This window comes from Triticum dicoccoides, chromosome 3A, assembly GCF_002162155.2.
Source record: "Triticum dicoccoides isolate Atlit2015 ecotype Zavitan chromosome 3A, WEW_v2.0, whole genome shotgun sequence".
Lineage (NCBI taxonomy): Eukaryota > Viridiplantae > Streptophyta > Magnoliopsida > Poales > Poaceae > Triticum > Triticum dicoccoides.
The window spans coordinates 41,223,721-41,240,358 of record NC_041384.1 but is presented as its reverse complement, the minus strand read 5'-3'; the positions used below and the strand labels follow the sequence as shown (position 1 = coordinate 41,240,358).

The 16,638-nt window shown below is 50.8% G+C and overlaps 1 protein-coding gene across 1 annotated transcript in view; it reads left to right on the top strand.

Annotated features, from left to right (window-relative positions):
• The window catches only part of LOC119271858 (isoaspartyl peptidase/L-asparaginase-like), a 36,433-nt gene extending 22,476 nt beyond the window's left edge, over positions 1 to 13,957 (top strand). The window contains exon 2 of the mRNA XM_037553517.1: positions 13,231 to 13,957. Coding sequence (XP_037409414.1) covers positions 13,231 to 13,760 — 530 coding nt within the window. The 3' untranslated portion in view covers positions 13,761 to 13,957. The remainder of the gene's footprint in view (positions 1 to 13,230) is intronic.
• Positions 13,958 to 16,638: the final 2,681 nt, after the last annotated feature.

Here is a 16,638-nt window from a genome sequence, read left to right as displayed (position 1 = left end):
GGTTTGCTCTTCACTCGGTAGGATTTTTATAACTTAGGCGAGTGCTTGGACTGCAGCTAAGCCTCCCGAGTGAGAGGTTTGCTCTTCACTCGGTAGGATTTTTTATAACTTAGGCGAGCACAGGGCTGCAGCTAAGCCTCCGAGTGAGAGGTTTGCTCTTCACTCTGTAGGATTTTTATAACTTAGGCGAGTGCTTGGACTGCAGCTAAGCCTCCCGAGTGAGAGGTTTGCTCTTCACTCGGTAGGATTTTTTATAACTTAGGCGAGCACAGGGCTGCAGCTAAGCCCCCGAGTGGAAGTCTGGCTTACCACTCGGTAGGATTTCGATAACTTAGGCGAAACGGATTCGCAGCTAAGCCTCCGAGTGGGAGTCTGGCTCACCACTCGGTAGGATTTTTACAAACTTAGGCGAAACGGATTCGCGGCTAAGTCATCCACTGAGGGGGAATTTTATTGGACAAAAATAAAAAGTGACAAAAATTATGGAGGAACTATGACACTATTATTTTGAGGTCCATGAACTACAGAAGTACTTTATTGCAACTCATCCGAGTGATAAACCTTAAGTGTAAAATGGGCGGAGTAGTTCCGCGTTCCAAGCTCGGGGCTCGTCGATATTATGCTCGACGTTGTAAAGACGGTACGCCCCGTTGTGGAGAACCTTGGTGACGATGAAGGGACCTTCCCAAGAAGGAGCAAGCTTGTGTGGTTTGTGCTGATCCACTCGGAGAACCAAATCTCCTTCCTGGAAGGCTCGACCTCTCACATTTCTGGCGTGGAAACGACGCAAATCTTGTTGGTAGATGGTCGACCGGATCAGAGCCATCTCCCTTTCTTCCTCTAAAAGGTCGACTGCGTCCTGCCGCGCTTGTTCAGCTTCTGCTTCATTGTAGATTTCAACTCGAGGAGCATTGTGGAGAAGATCACTCGGCAAGACTGCTTCAGCTCCGTAGACCAAGAAGAATGGAGTTTTTCCGGTCGACCGATTAGGTGTGGTCCGCAGCCCCCAAAGCACTGAGGGAAGTTCGTCGACCCAAGCTCCAGCTGCATGCTTGAGATCACGCATCAGTCGGGGTTTCAATCCCTTGAGAATCAGGCCATTAGCTCGCTCTGCTTGTCCATTCGACTGCGGATGGGCGACTGAAGCGTAGTCGACCCGTGTGCCTTGGGAGTTACAGAAATCTCTGAATTCCTCCGAGTCAAAGTTCGACCCATTATCCGTAATGATGCTGTGCGGGACTCCATATCTGAATATTAGTTCCCTGATGAAGCTAACAGCAGTACCGGTGTCAAGGTTCTTGATTCGTTTAGCCTCGATCCACTTGGTGAACTTGTCGACTGCCACCAGTACATGCGTGAAGCCGCTTCGTCCTGTTCTCAAAGGACCGACCATGTCCAACCCCCATACTGCGAAAGGCCTGACGAGTGGGATGGTCTTCAGAGCCGATGCAGGCTTGTGCGACATATTCGAGTAGAACTGACATCCCTCGCACTTATCCACTATCTCCTTTGCCATCTCATTCGCCTTTGGCCAGTAAAATCCGGCTCGGTATGCTTTGGCCACGATGGTCCGAGAGGACGCATGATGACCATAGGTCCCCGAGTGGATATCATCGAGGATGAGTCGACCTTCTTCTGGTGTTATGCACTTCTGACCAACTCCAGTCGCGCTTTCTTTGAATAATTGTCCTTTGATTAAGGTAAAGGCCTTAGATCGACGGACGATCTGTCGAGCCTCTTCCTCATCCTCCGGAAGCTCTTTTCTCAGGATATACGCGATATATGGAACTGTCCAGTCGGGAATGACCACCAAGACCTCCATGATCAAGTCGACCACCGCTGGGACTTCAACCTCAGTCGGATCTGTGGCACTCTTGGGCTGTGGAGCTTCTTCGGTGAAAGGATCTTCTTTGACTGACGGAGTGTGTATATGCTCCAAGAACACACCACTCGGAATGGCTTCTCTCTTGGAACCTATCTTTGCCAGATCATCAGCTGCTTGATTTTTCAGTCGGGGTATATGATGGAGCTCCAACCCCTCGAACTTCTTTTCCAGCTTCCTCACTGCACTGCAGTATCCAGTCATGGCTGGGCTTCTCACGTCCCACTCCTTCATCACTTGGTTGACCACTAAATCCGAGTCGCCATAGACCATCAGGCGACGGACGCCGAGTGAAATGGCCATGCGCAATCCATATAAGAGGGCCTCATATTCTGCCTCATTGTTGGAGGAATCAAAGTGAATCTGGAGCACATATCTGAGCTTATCTCCTCTGGGGGAAACCAGGACAACCCCAGCACCAGAACCATTCAACATCTTAGAGCCATCAAAGAACATGGTCCAATGCTCCGAGTGAATTTCAGTCGGCTGCTGCTGTTCAATCCACTCGGCGAGGAAATCTGCTATTGCCTGGGACTTAATGGCTTTCTTTGCCTCAAACTTGATATCAAGGGGAAGAAGTTCAATCGCCCATTTGGCCACTCGACCAGTTGCATCTCTGTTGTGCAAAATCTCTGATAGTGGAGCGTCGCTGACGACTGTGATGGAATGATCAGAGAAGTAATGAGCAACCTTCTTTGTGGTCATGTATATTCCATACACAAGCTTCTGATAATGAGGATATCTCTGCTTGGATGGAGTCAAGACTTCAGACAAATAATACACTGGGCGCTGAACTTTGAGAGCTTTTCCTTCTTCTTCTCGCTCGACCGTAAGCACAGTACTGACGACTTGTCCTGTGGCTGCGATATAGAGCAACAGAGGCTCTTTGCTGATTGGAGCAGCAAGCACCGGCTGGGTGGAGAGCAGAGCTTTTAGCTTGGCAAACGCTGCATCAGCTTCTGGAGTCCACTCGAACTTGTTTGCCTTCTTCATCAGTCGGTAAAGAGGCAATGCCTTTTCACCGAGTCGTGAGATGAATCGACTTAATGCGGCCAAGCATCCAGTAAGCTTCTGGACATCGTGCACTCGCACAGGGCGTTTCATTCGGAGAATAGTGCCGATCTTCTCTGGATTAGCGTCGATTCCCCGTTCGGAAACGAGAAAACCGAGTAACTTGCCACCAGGAACTCCAAATGTGCACTTTGATAGATTGAGCTTGATATCATACCTTCTGAGGTTGGCAAATGTTTCGGCGAGATCAGCGAGCAGGTCAGAACCTTTTCGTGACTTGACAACGATATCATCCATATATGCTTCCACATTCCGACTGATTTGAGTGAGTAGACACTTCTGAATCATTCGCATAAATATGGCTCCGGCATTCTTGAGGCCGAACGGCATGGTGATATAGCAGAAGCACCCGAATGGAGTGATGAAAGCTGTTTTTACCTCGTCGGGTCTGTACAGACGGATCTGGTGGTACCCGGAATAGGCATCTAGAAAAGATAATCTCTCGCATTCCGCGGTCGAGTCAACAATTTGATCTATGCGAGGGAGAGGAAAATGATCTTTCGGGCAGGCCCGGTTGATGTGCTTGAAATCAATGCACATTCGGAGCGACTTGTCCTTCTTAGGAACCATGACGACATTAGCGAGCCACTCGGAGTGGTATATCTCTCGGATAAATCCTACCGCCAACAGTCGAGCCACTTCCTCACCAATGGCTTTTCTCTTCTGGACGGCGGACCGCCGAAGATGCTCTTTGACTGGTTTTGCAGATGAGTCGACTCTTAGGCGATGCTCAGCCAGTCCCCTGGGAACACCTGGCATGTCAGCGGGCTTCCATGCAAAAATGTCCCAGTTCTCACGGAGGAACTGGATGAGCGCTTCTTCCTATTTTGGGTCGAGTGTTGTGGAGATGCGGGTCGGAGCTGCATCGGGGTCGGTTGGGTGAATGTGAACAGGCTTCGTCTCACCAGACGACTGAAATGCAGACTCTGTGGCGGGTTTCTTGGATCGCAGCAAGTCACTCGGATCTGCGTTTTGCTTGTATTCCTCGAACTCGACCGCTGTCACCTGGGAATCGGCATTCTTTGAGCCCTTCTGAAAGCACTCTTCTGCCTTTTTCCGATCACCGGTGACAGTGATCACTCCTTTGGGGCCGGGCATCTTCAATTTGAGGTACACGTAACATGGTCGAGCCATGAACCGTGCATAAGCTGGTCTCCCCAAAATGGCATGATATGCACTCTGAAAATCCACGACCTCAAACGTCAACTTTTCTTTGCGAAAATGTTTCGAATCACCAAACACCACGTCCAAAGCTATTTGGCCGAGTGACTCGGCTTTCTTCACTGGTATAACTCCATGAAAGCTCATGTTACTAGTGCTCAGTCGGGACATCGGAATGCCCATTCCTTTCAGTGTGTCTGCATACAACAAATTCAGCCCGCTTCCACCGTCCATCAGCCCTTTTGTCAGTCGAGTGCCTTCGACAACTGGATCGACCACCAAGGCTTGCCTCCCAGGGGTGGCAATATGAGTCGGGTGATCATATTGGTCGAATGTGATGGGTATTTGTGACCATTTCAGATAATTTGCTTTTGCTGGGGCAACCATGTTCACCTCTCGGTTAATGACTTTCAATCGACTCTTGCTTTCCACATCTGCAAAGATCATCAGAGTGGAGTTGCCTTGTCCGACTCCTTCTCCTTGTCCTTAGACGGTTTTCCCTGAAACTGCTGGATCAGGAGTCGACATTGGCGAGTGGTGTGCTTCGGGTAGATGATATTCCCCTCTTCGTCTTTCTTCGTGTGGATGTGACATGGCATATCCATTACGTCGCTCCCTTCTTTATCCTTTACCTTCTTAGGGTTCCAGGATCCTTTTGGTTTCCCCTTAAACTTTCCCTGAGTCACGGCCAGAGCCTCTCCAGGAGCTGCTGGTTCAGCCTTCCGCTTTTGTTTCCGACTGGTGTTTCCCTTTTCCGACTGGGTCGGCTTGTGCTTGCCACTTCGGAGTCGGTCTTCTTCTTCGCCGTTGGCGTACTTGGTAGCAATCTCCATCATCCGACTCAAGGTCATGTCACCGGTTCGACCAAATTTCAAACTTAATTCTCTGTTCTTGACGCCATCCTTGAAGGCGCAGACTGCCTGGTGATCAGACACATTCTCCACAGTATGGTGCAAAGTGATCCATCTCTGAATATACTCTCTGAGAGTCTCATTGGTCTTCTGCACGCAGACTTGCAACTCTGTCAGCCCAGCTGGTCGCTTGCAAGTTCCTTCAAATGTTCTGACGAACACTCGGGACAGATCTTCCCAAGTGTAAATGCTGCTAGGAGGTAATTGAGTCAACCATGCCCTGGCAGAAGCTTCCAGCATGAGGGGCAAATGCTTCATGGCCACCTCGTCGTTTCCACCACCAATCTGAACCGCCACTCGATAGTCCTCGAGCCAAGTTTTAGGCTTAGACTCGCCAGTGAACTTGCTGACTCCTGTTGCCAACCTGAAATTGGGAGGGATAACTGCGGCTCTGATAGATCTGCTGAAACATTCAGGACCAGAAACATGCACTCGACTGCTTGTGGGCGCATCTCTGTCGAGTCCACCTCGATGGGCTCTGTTCCGGTCGAACAAACCTTGCACAATAATGGACCGCGCGTCGAAGCCTAGTTCTCTGGGGTCGACTGGAAGTCTTCGCCCCGCACTGAGCTGACGCCTGTCATCTTGCTGCCGAGGAGTGTAAGACCCACCCCTCGGAGGGGAATTGGGCACTCGACGCCTATCATCTCGGTCGAGTCGGTCACCATATTGGTCTCGCCGATTCTCGCGCCCTTCACGCCGCGGAGGCGATCTGGGGTTGTGAGCCGACTGAACCGTATTCGCAGCGACAGATCGACTGTGAATTCTGTTGCGCGACTGCGACACAGCCGAATTCTGATCTCCTGCTGCCCGGAGCAGATCCCTGATCTGCATCAAGCCTCTGCCAGCTTCCGACTGAGAAGGCTGGATAGACTCTGCTATACGGGTCGCAGCTGCTAAATTCTGGATTGGGGTTCGATATACCTGAGTCGGCGGGAAGAGTTGACGTCGACTGTTGTCGGGAACTCGTTGCCGCGCGCGCTCGTCGAGTGCTCGCTGAAGATTCTCCAGTCAAGTGCGTTTAGCGAAGTTGGCCAAACGTGCCTCCTCCAAGGCGCGAGCCTCGGGGGTTTCTCCTGCGATGGGCGTACGCAGGGCATCCACATTCCTGCGGCGAAGTTCCTCTCTTTGCAGAGAGTCGAGTGGCTCGGGCTGGTACTCTTCGTGGTCTCGTGCGGGGTCGCCTCCGTCGCCTGCTCCACCATCACGGGCGAAGCCAGGGGGACTGCGGGGCCCGTCGACCATCAGGATATCCGCCGCTGGATCACTGCTATCGCACTCAGATGCAGTCTCTATGGAGCCAGTCGACAGATCGAACAGGCCGTAGAGAGATTCGTCGGGCTCGATTGCCGCAACATGAGAGGTGGCCGTCTGGCGAGCCACCGCGTGCCTCACCCACCGCTGAAGCCTCGACCGGCCCGAGCGCTTGCGCTAGCGGGAGACCGGGAGGGTGGACGATGGAGGAGTCGACCGATACGGGGTCGACGGTTGCCGCAGCAGAACGCCGCGGACACATGCGCGAAAATGCGTCGCACCGCGGACGGGGAGCGCATCAACGTCGAGTGGAGCCTCCTGGAGCCAGGCGGAGTCGTCGGCGATGAAGGTGAGAGCACCGAGACGAATCTCTCGACCCTCGACCAAAACTCCAGCAGCCACCATCATGAAAGTACTCGGAAGAATCGCAACTTCTCCACAAAATTGCTAAAACACCTGCCCCAAGGTGGGCGCCAACTGTCGTGGTTCTAAGCCTGACAGTAGAGTGGGGGGTAGGTATGGAGAGGCAAGGTCCTAACTACGGAGAGGTTGTAAACACAAGGGATGTACGAGTTCAGGCCCTTCTCGGAAGAAGTAATAGCCCTACGTCTCGGAGCCCAGAGGCGGTCGAGTGGATTATGAGTATATGAGTTACAAGGTGCCGACCCTTTGACCTGTCGAGGGGGGTGGCTTATATAGAGTGCGCCAGGACCCCAGCCAGCCCACGTAGGAGAGGGTTTAAGGTGAGTTAAGTCCGGGGCGTTACTGGTAACGCCCCACATAAAGTGTCTTTACTATCATAAAGTCTACTTAATTACAGGCCGTTGCAATGCAGAGTGCCTCTTGACCTTCTGGTGGTCGAGTGAGTCTTTGTGGTCGAGTCCTTCAAGTCAGTCGAGTGAGTCCCTCGTTGGTCGACTGGAAGGTGACCTCTTCCAAGGGTGTCCTTGAGCAAGGTACTTAGATTAGGTCTGTGACCCTACCCTAGGTACATGACCCCATCACCTACCATTGTAACCGACTCTGTGTAACCCTAACCCTATCCGTGTCTATATAAACCGGAGGGTTGTAGTCCGTAGGACATCAACTCCATATACAACAATCATACCATAGGCTAGCTTCTAGGGTTTAGCCTCCTCGATCTCATGGTAGATCTACTCTTGTACTACCCATATCATCAATATTAATCAAGCAGGAGTAGGGTATTACCTCCATCGAGAGGGCCCGAACCTGGGTAAAAACATCGTGTCCCTTGTCTCCTGTTACCATCCGGCCTTGACGCACAGTTCGGGACCCCCTACCCGAGATCCGCCGGTTTTGACACCGACATTGGTGCTTTCATTGAGAGTTCCTCTGTGTCGTCGCCTTCAGGCCTGATGGCTCCTTTGATCATCAACAACGATGCGGTGCAGGGTGAGACTTTTCTCCCCGGACAGATCTTCGTCTTCGGCGGCTTCGCACTGCGGGCCAATTCGCTTGGCCACCTGGAGCAGATCGAAAGCTACGCCCCTGGCTATCAAGTCAGGTTTGGAAGCTTAAACTACACGGCTGACATCCGCAGAGACTTGATCTTTGACGGGTTCGAGCCACAGCCAAGCGCGCCGCACTATCTCGAGGGGCATGATCTAGCTCTGCCTCTGGACAGTGTCCTGGAGGCCGCACACGCACCGATTCCGACCCCTAACTCGGAGCCTATTGCGCCAATCGAGGATGAGCGGTTGGACGTCACCTCGGGGGCTGCGATCTCAAAGGTGATCGAGCCGAGCGCCAGCCCCGCACTCTGCATGACCCGTGACTCCGAGGATCTGGACTCCTCCCCGGACTCCGAACCCCCCGCGCCCCTGCCAATCGAATCCGATTGGGCGCCGATAATGGAGTTCACCGTCGCGGACATCTTTCAGCACTCGCCTTTTGGCGACATGCTGAATTCTCTCAAGTCTCTCTCTTTATCAGGAGAGCCCTGGCCAGATTACGGTCAGCGAGGATGGGATACGGACGATGAAGAAGTTCAAAGCCCACCCACCACCCACTTTGTAGCCACTGTCGACGATTTAACCGACATGCTTGACTTCGGCTCCGAAGACATAGACGGTATGGACGACGATGTAGGAGACGAACAGGAACCAGCACCTGTAGGGCGCTGGAAGGCCACCTCGTCATATGACATATATATGGTGGATACTCCAAAAGATGGAGATGGCGATGGAATAGCAGGGGATGACACCTCCAAGAAATAGCCAAAGCGCCGGCATCAGCGGCGCCGCTCTAAATCCCGCCAAAGCAAAAATGGTGATTCCAGCACGGGAGATAATACTACCCCGCATAGCACCGAAGAACACCCACCCCAGCAAGATTTGGCACAGGAAGATGGAGAAGCCAGCCCTCATGAGAGAGCGGCAGACCGAGAGGTCGAGGATGATAACTATATGCCTCCCTCCGAAGACGAGGCAAGCCTCGATGACACGTATTTGTCGTACCATTAGACCCCGCCGAACAAGAACGTTTCAAACGCAGGCTTTTAGCCACGGCAAGCAGCCTCGAGAAAAAGCAGCAACAGCTTAGAGCCAACCAAGATTTGCTAGCTGACAGATGGACTGAAGTCCTTGCGACCGAAGAGTATGAATTCGAACGCCCCTCCAAGAGTTACCCAAAGCGCAGGCCGCTACCCCGATCAGAGGAGGAAGCACCTACATCACCAGCGCACGACATGACAGACCGGCCACCTCGCGGCCGCGATAGAGAGGCCTCTCGGCCCTCCGCCCAAGCCATGTCTCGACGCCGCTCAACTAAGGCACGGGAAAATGCGCCAGACCTGCGAGACGTATTGAAGGATAAGGCAAGACAAACAAGATCGATCTACGGATCGCGCAGGCGCCCTACGGCACGTGACGATGATCTTCACTCCGGATACAACAAATCCGGCCGGGCCGAACACAATAGACATAGCTCTTCCGAGCTGCGTCGTGATATAGCCCAGTACAGAGGCGCCGCACACCCGCTATGCTTCACGGATGAAGTAATGGATCATAAAATCCTAGAGGGTTTCAAACCCGTAAACATTGAATCATACGCTGGCACAACAGATCCGGCGGTATGGATCGAGGATTATCTCCTTCACATCCACATGGCACGCGGCGATGATCTACACGCCATCAAATACCTCCCGCTCAAACTTAAAGGACCAGCCCGGCATTGGCTTAACAGCTTGCCAGCAGACTCAATCGGTTCTTGGGAGGACCTGGAAGCCGCATTCCTCGACAACTTCCAGGGCACTTACGTGCGACCACCGGATGCCGACGACTTAAGCCACATAATTCAGCAGCCAGAGGAATCAGCCAGGCAATTCTGGACACGGTTCCTAACAAAGAAAAACCAGATAGTCGACTGTCCGGACGCAGAGGCCCTAGCAGCCTTCAAGCATAACATCCGCGACGAGTGGCTTGCCCGGCACCTGGGACAGGAAAAGCCGAAATCTACGGCAGCCCTCACGACACTCATGACCCGCTTTTGCGCGGGAGAATACAGCTAGCTAGCTCGCAGTAACAACTTATCAAAGAACCCTGGTAATTCGGATACCAAGGACAAAAGTGGCAGGACACGTCGGAATAAGCAAAAACGCCGCGTCAGCAGTGACAGCAACAAAGACACGGCAGTCAATGCCAGATTCAAAGGCTATAAATCCGGACAGTGGAAAAAGCCATTCAAAAAGAATACTCAGCGCCCGTCCAGTTTGGACCGAATACTCGACCGCTTGTGCCGGATACATGGCACCCCCGAAAGGCCAGCAATCACACTAACAGGGATTGTTGGGTGTTCAAGCAGGCAGGCAAGTTAAGAGCCGAAAACAAAGACAAGGGGCTGCACAGCGACGACGAGGAGGAGCCCAGGCCGCCGAACAACAATGGACAGAAGGGCTTTCCCCCACAAGTGCGGACGGTGAACATGATATACGCAACCCACATTCCCAAGAGGGAGCGGAAGCGTGCGCTACGGGACATATACGCGATGGAGCCAGTCGCCCCAAAGTTCAACCCATGGTCCTCCTGCCAGATCACTTTTGATCGAAGGGACCATCCCACTAGCATCCGTCATGGCGGCTTCGCCGCATTGGGTCTCGACCCAATCATCGACGGATTTCATCTCACAAGAGTCCTCATGGACGGCGGCAGTGGCCTGAACCTGCTTTACCAGGATACAGTGCGGAAAATGGGCATAGATCCCTCAAGGATTAGGCCCACAAAAACGACCTTTAAAGGCGTTATACCAGGTGTAGAAGCCAACTGTACATGCTCAGTAACACTTGACGTGGTCTTCAGATCCCCGGACAATTTTCGAAGCGCAGAGTTAATCTTCGATATAGTCCCGTTTCGCAGTGGCTATCACGCCCTGCTCGGACGAACCGCATTCGCAAAGTTCAACGCGGTGCCGCACTACGCATATATCAAGCTCAAGATGCCAGGCCCTCGAGGAGTAATCATGGTCAACGGAAATACCGAACGCTCCCTCCGTACGGAGGAGCACACGGCGGCTCTCGCAGCGGAAGTACAAAGTAGCCTTCTTAGGCAATTCTCCAGTCCGGCCGTTAAAAAGCCAGACACTGCCAAGCGCGCCCGGAGTAACCCACAGCAAGACCGCCTGGCACGCTCTGAGCAAGCGTAGCAATGCGGCCCCAACCCCAGCTCTCGCGAGATAGCGAAACCAATGCCTCGCGTACATAACTACGCCCTTGAAATACCATGGGAACAGGGGAAGGGGCACAATAACGGCACGCCCAAAATAAGGCTTAAAACGTACTAGGGGCTGCCAGATTCTTTTGTTAATTTTTTCTTACTTTCAGGACTCCATACTTCGGACGACCTGTTCGGCAATTCGACTGCCGCACAAATGATGCAAGATCCAGGGAGGCAGACAACCCATGCCGCATTATGGAACTCCCAGGTGGTCTCTGTTACGAGCAGTATACCCGTTTTGAATACAATTCCGCGGCCTGCCCCTGGTTAGGACATGTTAAATAGTCCAATATCTTTTTGCTTATCGCACTATTTGTATCGTTCGGCTTTGATAAATAGCCCCTCTATAAACAATGCATAGCTTTTTGTCTATTTTTTGCATTATCCTATTTTCACATATATGTTTATTAAATGACATGATGGCACCCGTACACCATGGTACGGCGAACACGCCAGGGGCTTCAGTACCCCTCATTATGGTGTGAGAAGTCCGTACACTTTCACAAGTGCGGCACCCCGAACTTATAGCACTATATGCATCGGCTCCGAATCATGATTTGGGTCAATAGTTGGGTTTGCCCGGCTCCTATGTTTTGGTGCCTTACGTTCCGCTATATCGGCTAAGGTAGCACTAGGAGAACCACTGCGATTGTGCCCCGGTTCAGCTGGGTTAAGCACCTCAGTGGAGAAAGCTAAAACTGACTGTCATGATGAGGCGAGAGACCGGTCGCTATTCGAGAGGTTTTTCGAGTCCCTAAAGACTTATGCCGCTTCGGGCGAGGAGCTGGCTTTGTCCGGCCAAGGCATGGATAGCGCCCAAACTCGGTCTTCCGAACTAGGGGCTTCGCCGAAATTTAAAATTATAGAGTTCTATGGCTAAGTGAGAGTGTTCAAGCATTATAGTCCGATTGCCTGGTTCGTTGTGCTGAGCGCCTCCCTCGAAGGACCCAACTATGAGAAAAAGAGCGCTCAGGTTTATGCCGAACACCCCAGCACTAGTGGCATGGGGGCAGAAGCCGACGATTGGCCATCTCTCAATTTTTTGATAAACGGCTGCACAGAAAGTAATATTTTAAATTCAATAAGCATTGCTTAGCGCATATGAACAAGTTTTCAGCGCACAGGATAAACACGAGCGAGTTCATTCAAAAATCACATCCTTGGTACATTCATCCGCCACAAGGCGGGCACCTGCAAGAACATCCTTGTAGTAGTTCTCGGGCTTGCGATGCTCCTTCCCCGGCGGCGGCCCGTCCTTCACAAGCTTCTCACCGTCAAGCTTACCCTAGTGCACCTTTGCACGGGCAAGGGCCCGACGGGCACGTTCGATGCAGATGGAGCGCTTGATGACCTCGAGCCTCGGATAGGCCTCCACTAGCCGACGCACCAGCCCGAAATAGCTCCCAGGAAGGGCCTCTCCGGTCCATAGCCGAACTATGAGGCCTTTCATGGCCTGTTCGGCTGCCTTGTGGAGCTCGACCAGCTGTTTCTGGTGGTCGCTCAAGCGCACAGGGTGTCCGGCCTCAGAATACTGATACCAGAACACCTTCTCCGTCGAGCTGCCCTCTTCAGCTCGGTAGAATGCGGCGGCGTCGGATACGCTGCGGGGAAGATCTGCGGATGCCCCTGGAGAGCTCCGGATTCGGGTAAGTAACAAGTAGTTTACTTTTATATTTCTGCTTTGCATAAAGAATGCCTTACCCGCTGCTATCTTCCTCATCTCCTCCAACTCTTGGAGAGCCTTCTGGGCTTCGGCCTTGGCAAAATTGGCAGTCTCAAGGGCCGTCGCAAGCTCGGCTGCTTGCGCCTTGGATTCAAGCTCCAAACTCTCATGTTTTTTCATGAGAGCCTGAAGCTCTTGCTGCACCTCGCCGACCTGAGCCCCAAGTCTGTCTCGCTCGGTGCGCTCCGCGGCCGTTTTCTTTTCGGCCTCAGACAGCGCCTGCTTAAGGGTCACCACCTCAGTCGTGGCCCCTACAATAAGCAGTACAATCCTGTTATTTTTTTTGCAATCACGCCTTTTTATAGGCACTTTTTCTGTAAGGTATTTCTTACCTTCTTTCTCCTCGAGCCGCCGCTTGGCAAAGCCGAGCTCTTGCTCGGTCCGCTCGAGGTCCTGCTTCAGGACACCCACCTCCGCAGTCAGTGCGGCGGTGGATAGCAGCGAAGCCTGCATACGCATATTGACTCTTTTTTGTTAGACTCCTGCGAAACTTAATAGATCCTCTATTCGGCTACACCCAGTTGTTGATTCCCGCAACCTTCCTGCTGCTTGCTTCTCAGATCGACTACACCCAGTACAACTACACCGACCCAATCTGCGCTCCCAACGACGACGACAACAGCCGGACCGGCACGGTGGGCTGCGTGGCCGTCGACGCCTTGGGCGGCCTGGCGTCGGCGACCTCCACGGGCGGGCTGGTGAACAAGATGGCCGGCAGGATCGGCGACACCCCGGTCATCGGCGCCGGCACCTACGCCAACGCCCTCTGCGCCGTGTCCACCACGGGCAAGGGCGAGGACATCATCAGGCACACCGTGGCGCGCGACGTGGTGGCGGTGATGGAGCACCGGGGCCTCTCGCTGGAGGAGGCCGCCGCGCGCGTCGTGGCCGGCGTGCCCCGGGGCTCCGTGGGGCTCGTGGCCGTGTCGGCCGCCGGGGAGGTCACCATGCCCTACAACACCACGGGGATGGTCAGGGCGTGCGCCACCGAGGACGGCTACTCCGAGGTTGCCATATGGCCTGCATGATCCTGACTGAGCTAGCGTTGGAGAATCAACTGGCTGATTATGTGTGTCTGTCTTGTTTCTCTAGTGCCTGCTGCAGGTGCGGATCTCTGCTTTGGTAGTTGCCACTACGAGGCAAAGAACTCCATCAGTTTGATGTTTCTGTTTCTGTTGTAAGGATTTAGCTAATTTGGTATGAAAATTATTGAAAGTTTGTGTTATCATTGAAGGAACCGGAGCTAGGCCCTATTCTTTGGACGAGACTTGCCTGCTCCCCCGAGGTGTGCCCATCCGTGCTCCCGTGTATGTGGCTTGATTTGATTGGAACAAAATAAGGCCCGGTCAAAAGTGTGTCAAATAGTACAAAAGTGTGTCCATAGAAGATGTACTTACTCCCTCTGTTCCAAAATAAGCTTGTGGTCTTGGTTCAAATTTGAACTAAAACCATAACACTAGGAACGGAAGGAATATAAACAAAGATCCTCCAACCGACACACAAATCATCAAATTCTTTCTCTTGTCATATGTTTAGAACCTTGTTCTACTACTTTCCAGAAAACTAGCGAATTTATTTTTTTGCTGATAACTACCAAATCAGGGATTGGCTGTTTTAAAAAACCTCAAATCCTCTTTGTTAAAAAATTAAACATGTTTGGCCACTGGAAACCAAAGAATCGTGTTTGTGGAAATTTTCAAACATCTCTAAAAATCAATTTAATATAAGCAGAAAACTCCGTACCAAAGTTATCTAGATCTGCATAAAGAATGAATGAGTCAGAAAATAATAAATTGTTTTGTGTACTCTGTTGGAATCAAAAGCAAAAAATAAGCTTGACCGCGAACAAAAACTTTACAATGTAGCATATCAAAACTATTCACAGAGCTCCTGTTCAAAATATTAGGATACTAACCCAACCCTGGAAAAATTGAGTCAATACTGACTTTTTAGAGCTAGGTAGTCAAGCAATGTAGGAGAAATAGCAAGGGAACATAGCATGATAAAATGCACTCATGGAGAAATAAGTTATTCTTGAATTTAAAAAGTTAAGATAAAAGCACTATATCCAACTGCAAATTTGATACTACACATGCTTATATGTTCCTATCTTCTTATCAGGTGGGTGAAAAAACAAAAAAACTGAAATTAGCTTCTATATTATTTCAACAAATAGGATTTAGAATGGAATCCACCAAGAAATCCTAAAGTAACCTTGGGCATGTCTACAAAGAACCGCAAAACCTGTAGACATAGCCTGGCTTCACAAATGTTTCAGATTAATCACCATCAAGTCATATGTAATCACATACAGAGAGAGAGGGATAGAACTGCAAATAATGTGTAACCAAAATGAAAGGAAAACTTCAATCACAAATCTTTCAAAAATACGTAATTTTCTATCATAAAAAATCTTACAAATACTACTATAAAGGTGTTGAATTGCATATTAGAAAGTCTTAGCTCTACCTGAAAGCACCTCCTAAACCCCTATCCAAGCAGACCAACCAAACTCACTGCAAAATAAGTTGAACCACAAATTAAATTGCCGTATATATAAACTTAAAGGAAAGAAAATTTGAGCAAACCAACGCACAAAAAATCTGGATGGTGGATGATAGAACCTCCCGTGCAATATTGTGATGAACTTTTCAATCTGCACATCCATACATGTTAGACTTTGTACATGACCACGAAACACATGCCAATCAGTAAAACATCTAAAAGTAATTAAGCTGCATTTACAGTACATATCAGGCCCGTACAACAAAGATCTGTACAAATATACGATGGGAAGTTGGGAACAGCCTCCTGCATTTACAGTGAGTATGCATCTTTTCCACTAAAAAACACACATATGCGTTCAGGTCAACAATACAGACTTAAATATCTGGACAGATATACTATGGGACGACCTCATCCTTCTGCTCTTACCTTGGATCCGGTAGACATGTACATGGTTGGCATCAGTCTGAATCAATCACGCCATCGAACTACCCTTGGGGGGCGGCGCCCTCGCCCTTCCTAGTGACAGCTACTCCTACTGGAAATCGGGGTTTCTACCAAGCTAAATAAAAAAACGTGATTCAAATCTGAGGAGATGGAGAGCTCGCACCTCTGATGCATGTGGGATTGATGGAGGACGCTGACGGTGGCACGTCTGGTTCCCCGGGAGGTAGGTTCGACGCCATGGCGCCTGGTTTGGGCCAGCATGTCCAAGCACGCGGCGCTCCTGGGGCTTCCAGAGGGAGGCAGCGCGTAGGTCTTATTATTCACGACCAGGAAGGTTTGGCCGGCGGTGGCGCAATATGGGAAGTATGGCACAGATAAAGAGGGGAGGAGAAGAATTGGAAGACTACCCTAGATAAAGAGGGAGATGAAAGGAACGACCAGACCAAGAGGCAGGAATCAGTGCGACGGTGGAAAAGTCAGACGTTTCGTTTCGTTGTAGAAGAAAAAAAGGAATTGCCTTGTGCAGAATTAAAGGCGTGTTGGATGGCCAGTAAGGCTGGTCATAGTGAGGAGTAACTTAGACTAGTGTTATATGCGACATTAGTTTAAGTTACTACCTTCATAATACAAAGTAACATACTAGTAGTATCATAGATGACTTCATTTATTAGCTCACAGACTCATCTTGTCTTGGAAAGTGTTATGTTACAGTAACATATTATGTTACCACCTCTCATTAATTACTTGCCACATAAGTAAAAATTTCTCGAAGTGCGCTATGTTACGGACGAGGATTTAGAGCTCTCGGGTGCTCCGCACCCCTATACGTACAATACCAGGAACAAAAATACCGAGAAATTTGAATTTTTTTTTTGGGATTTTGGGATATCAAACATGGGTTCCTGATGCACTTCCGTCTGAAATTTGATGAAAAAATACCAGGAAACGTATTTG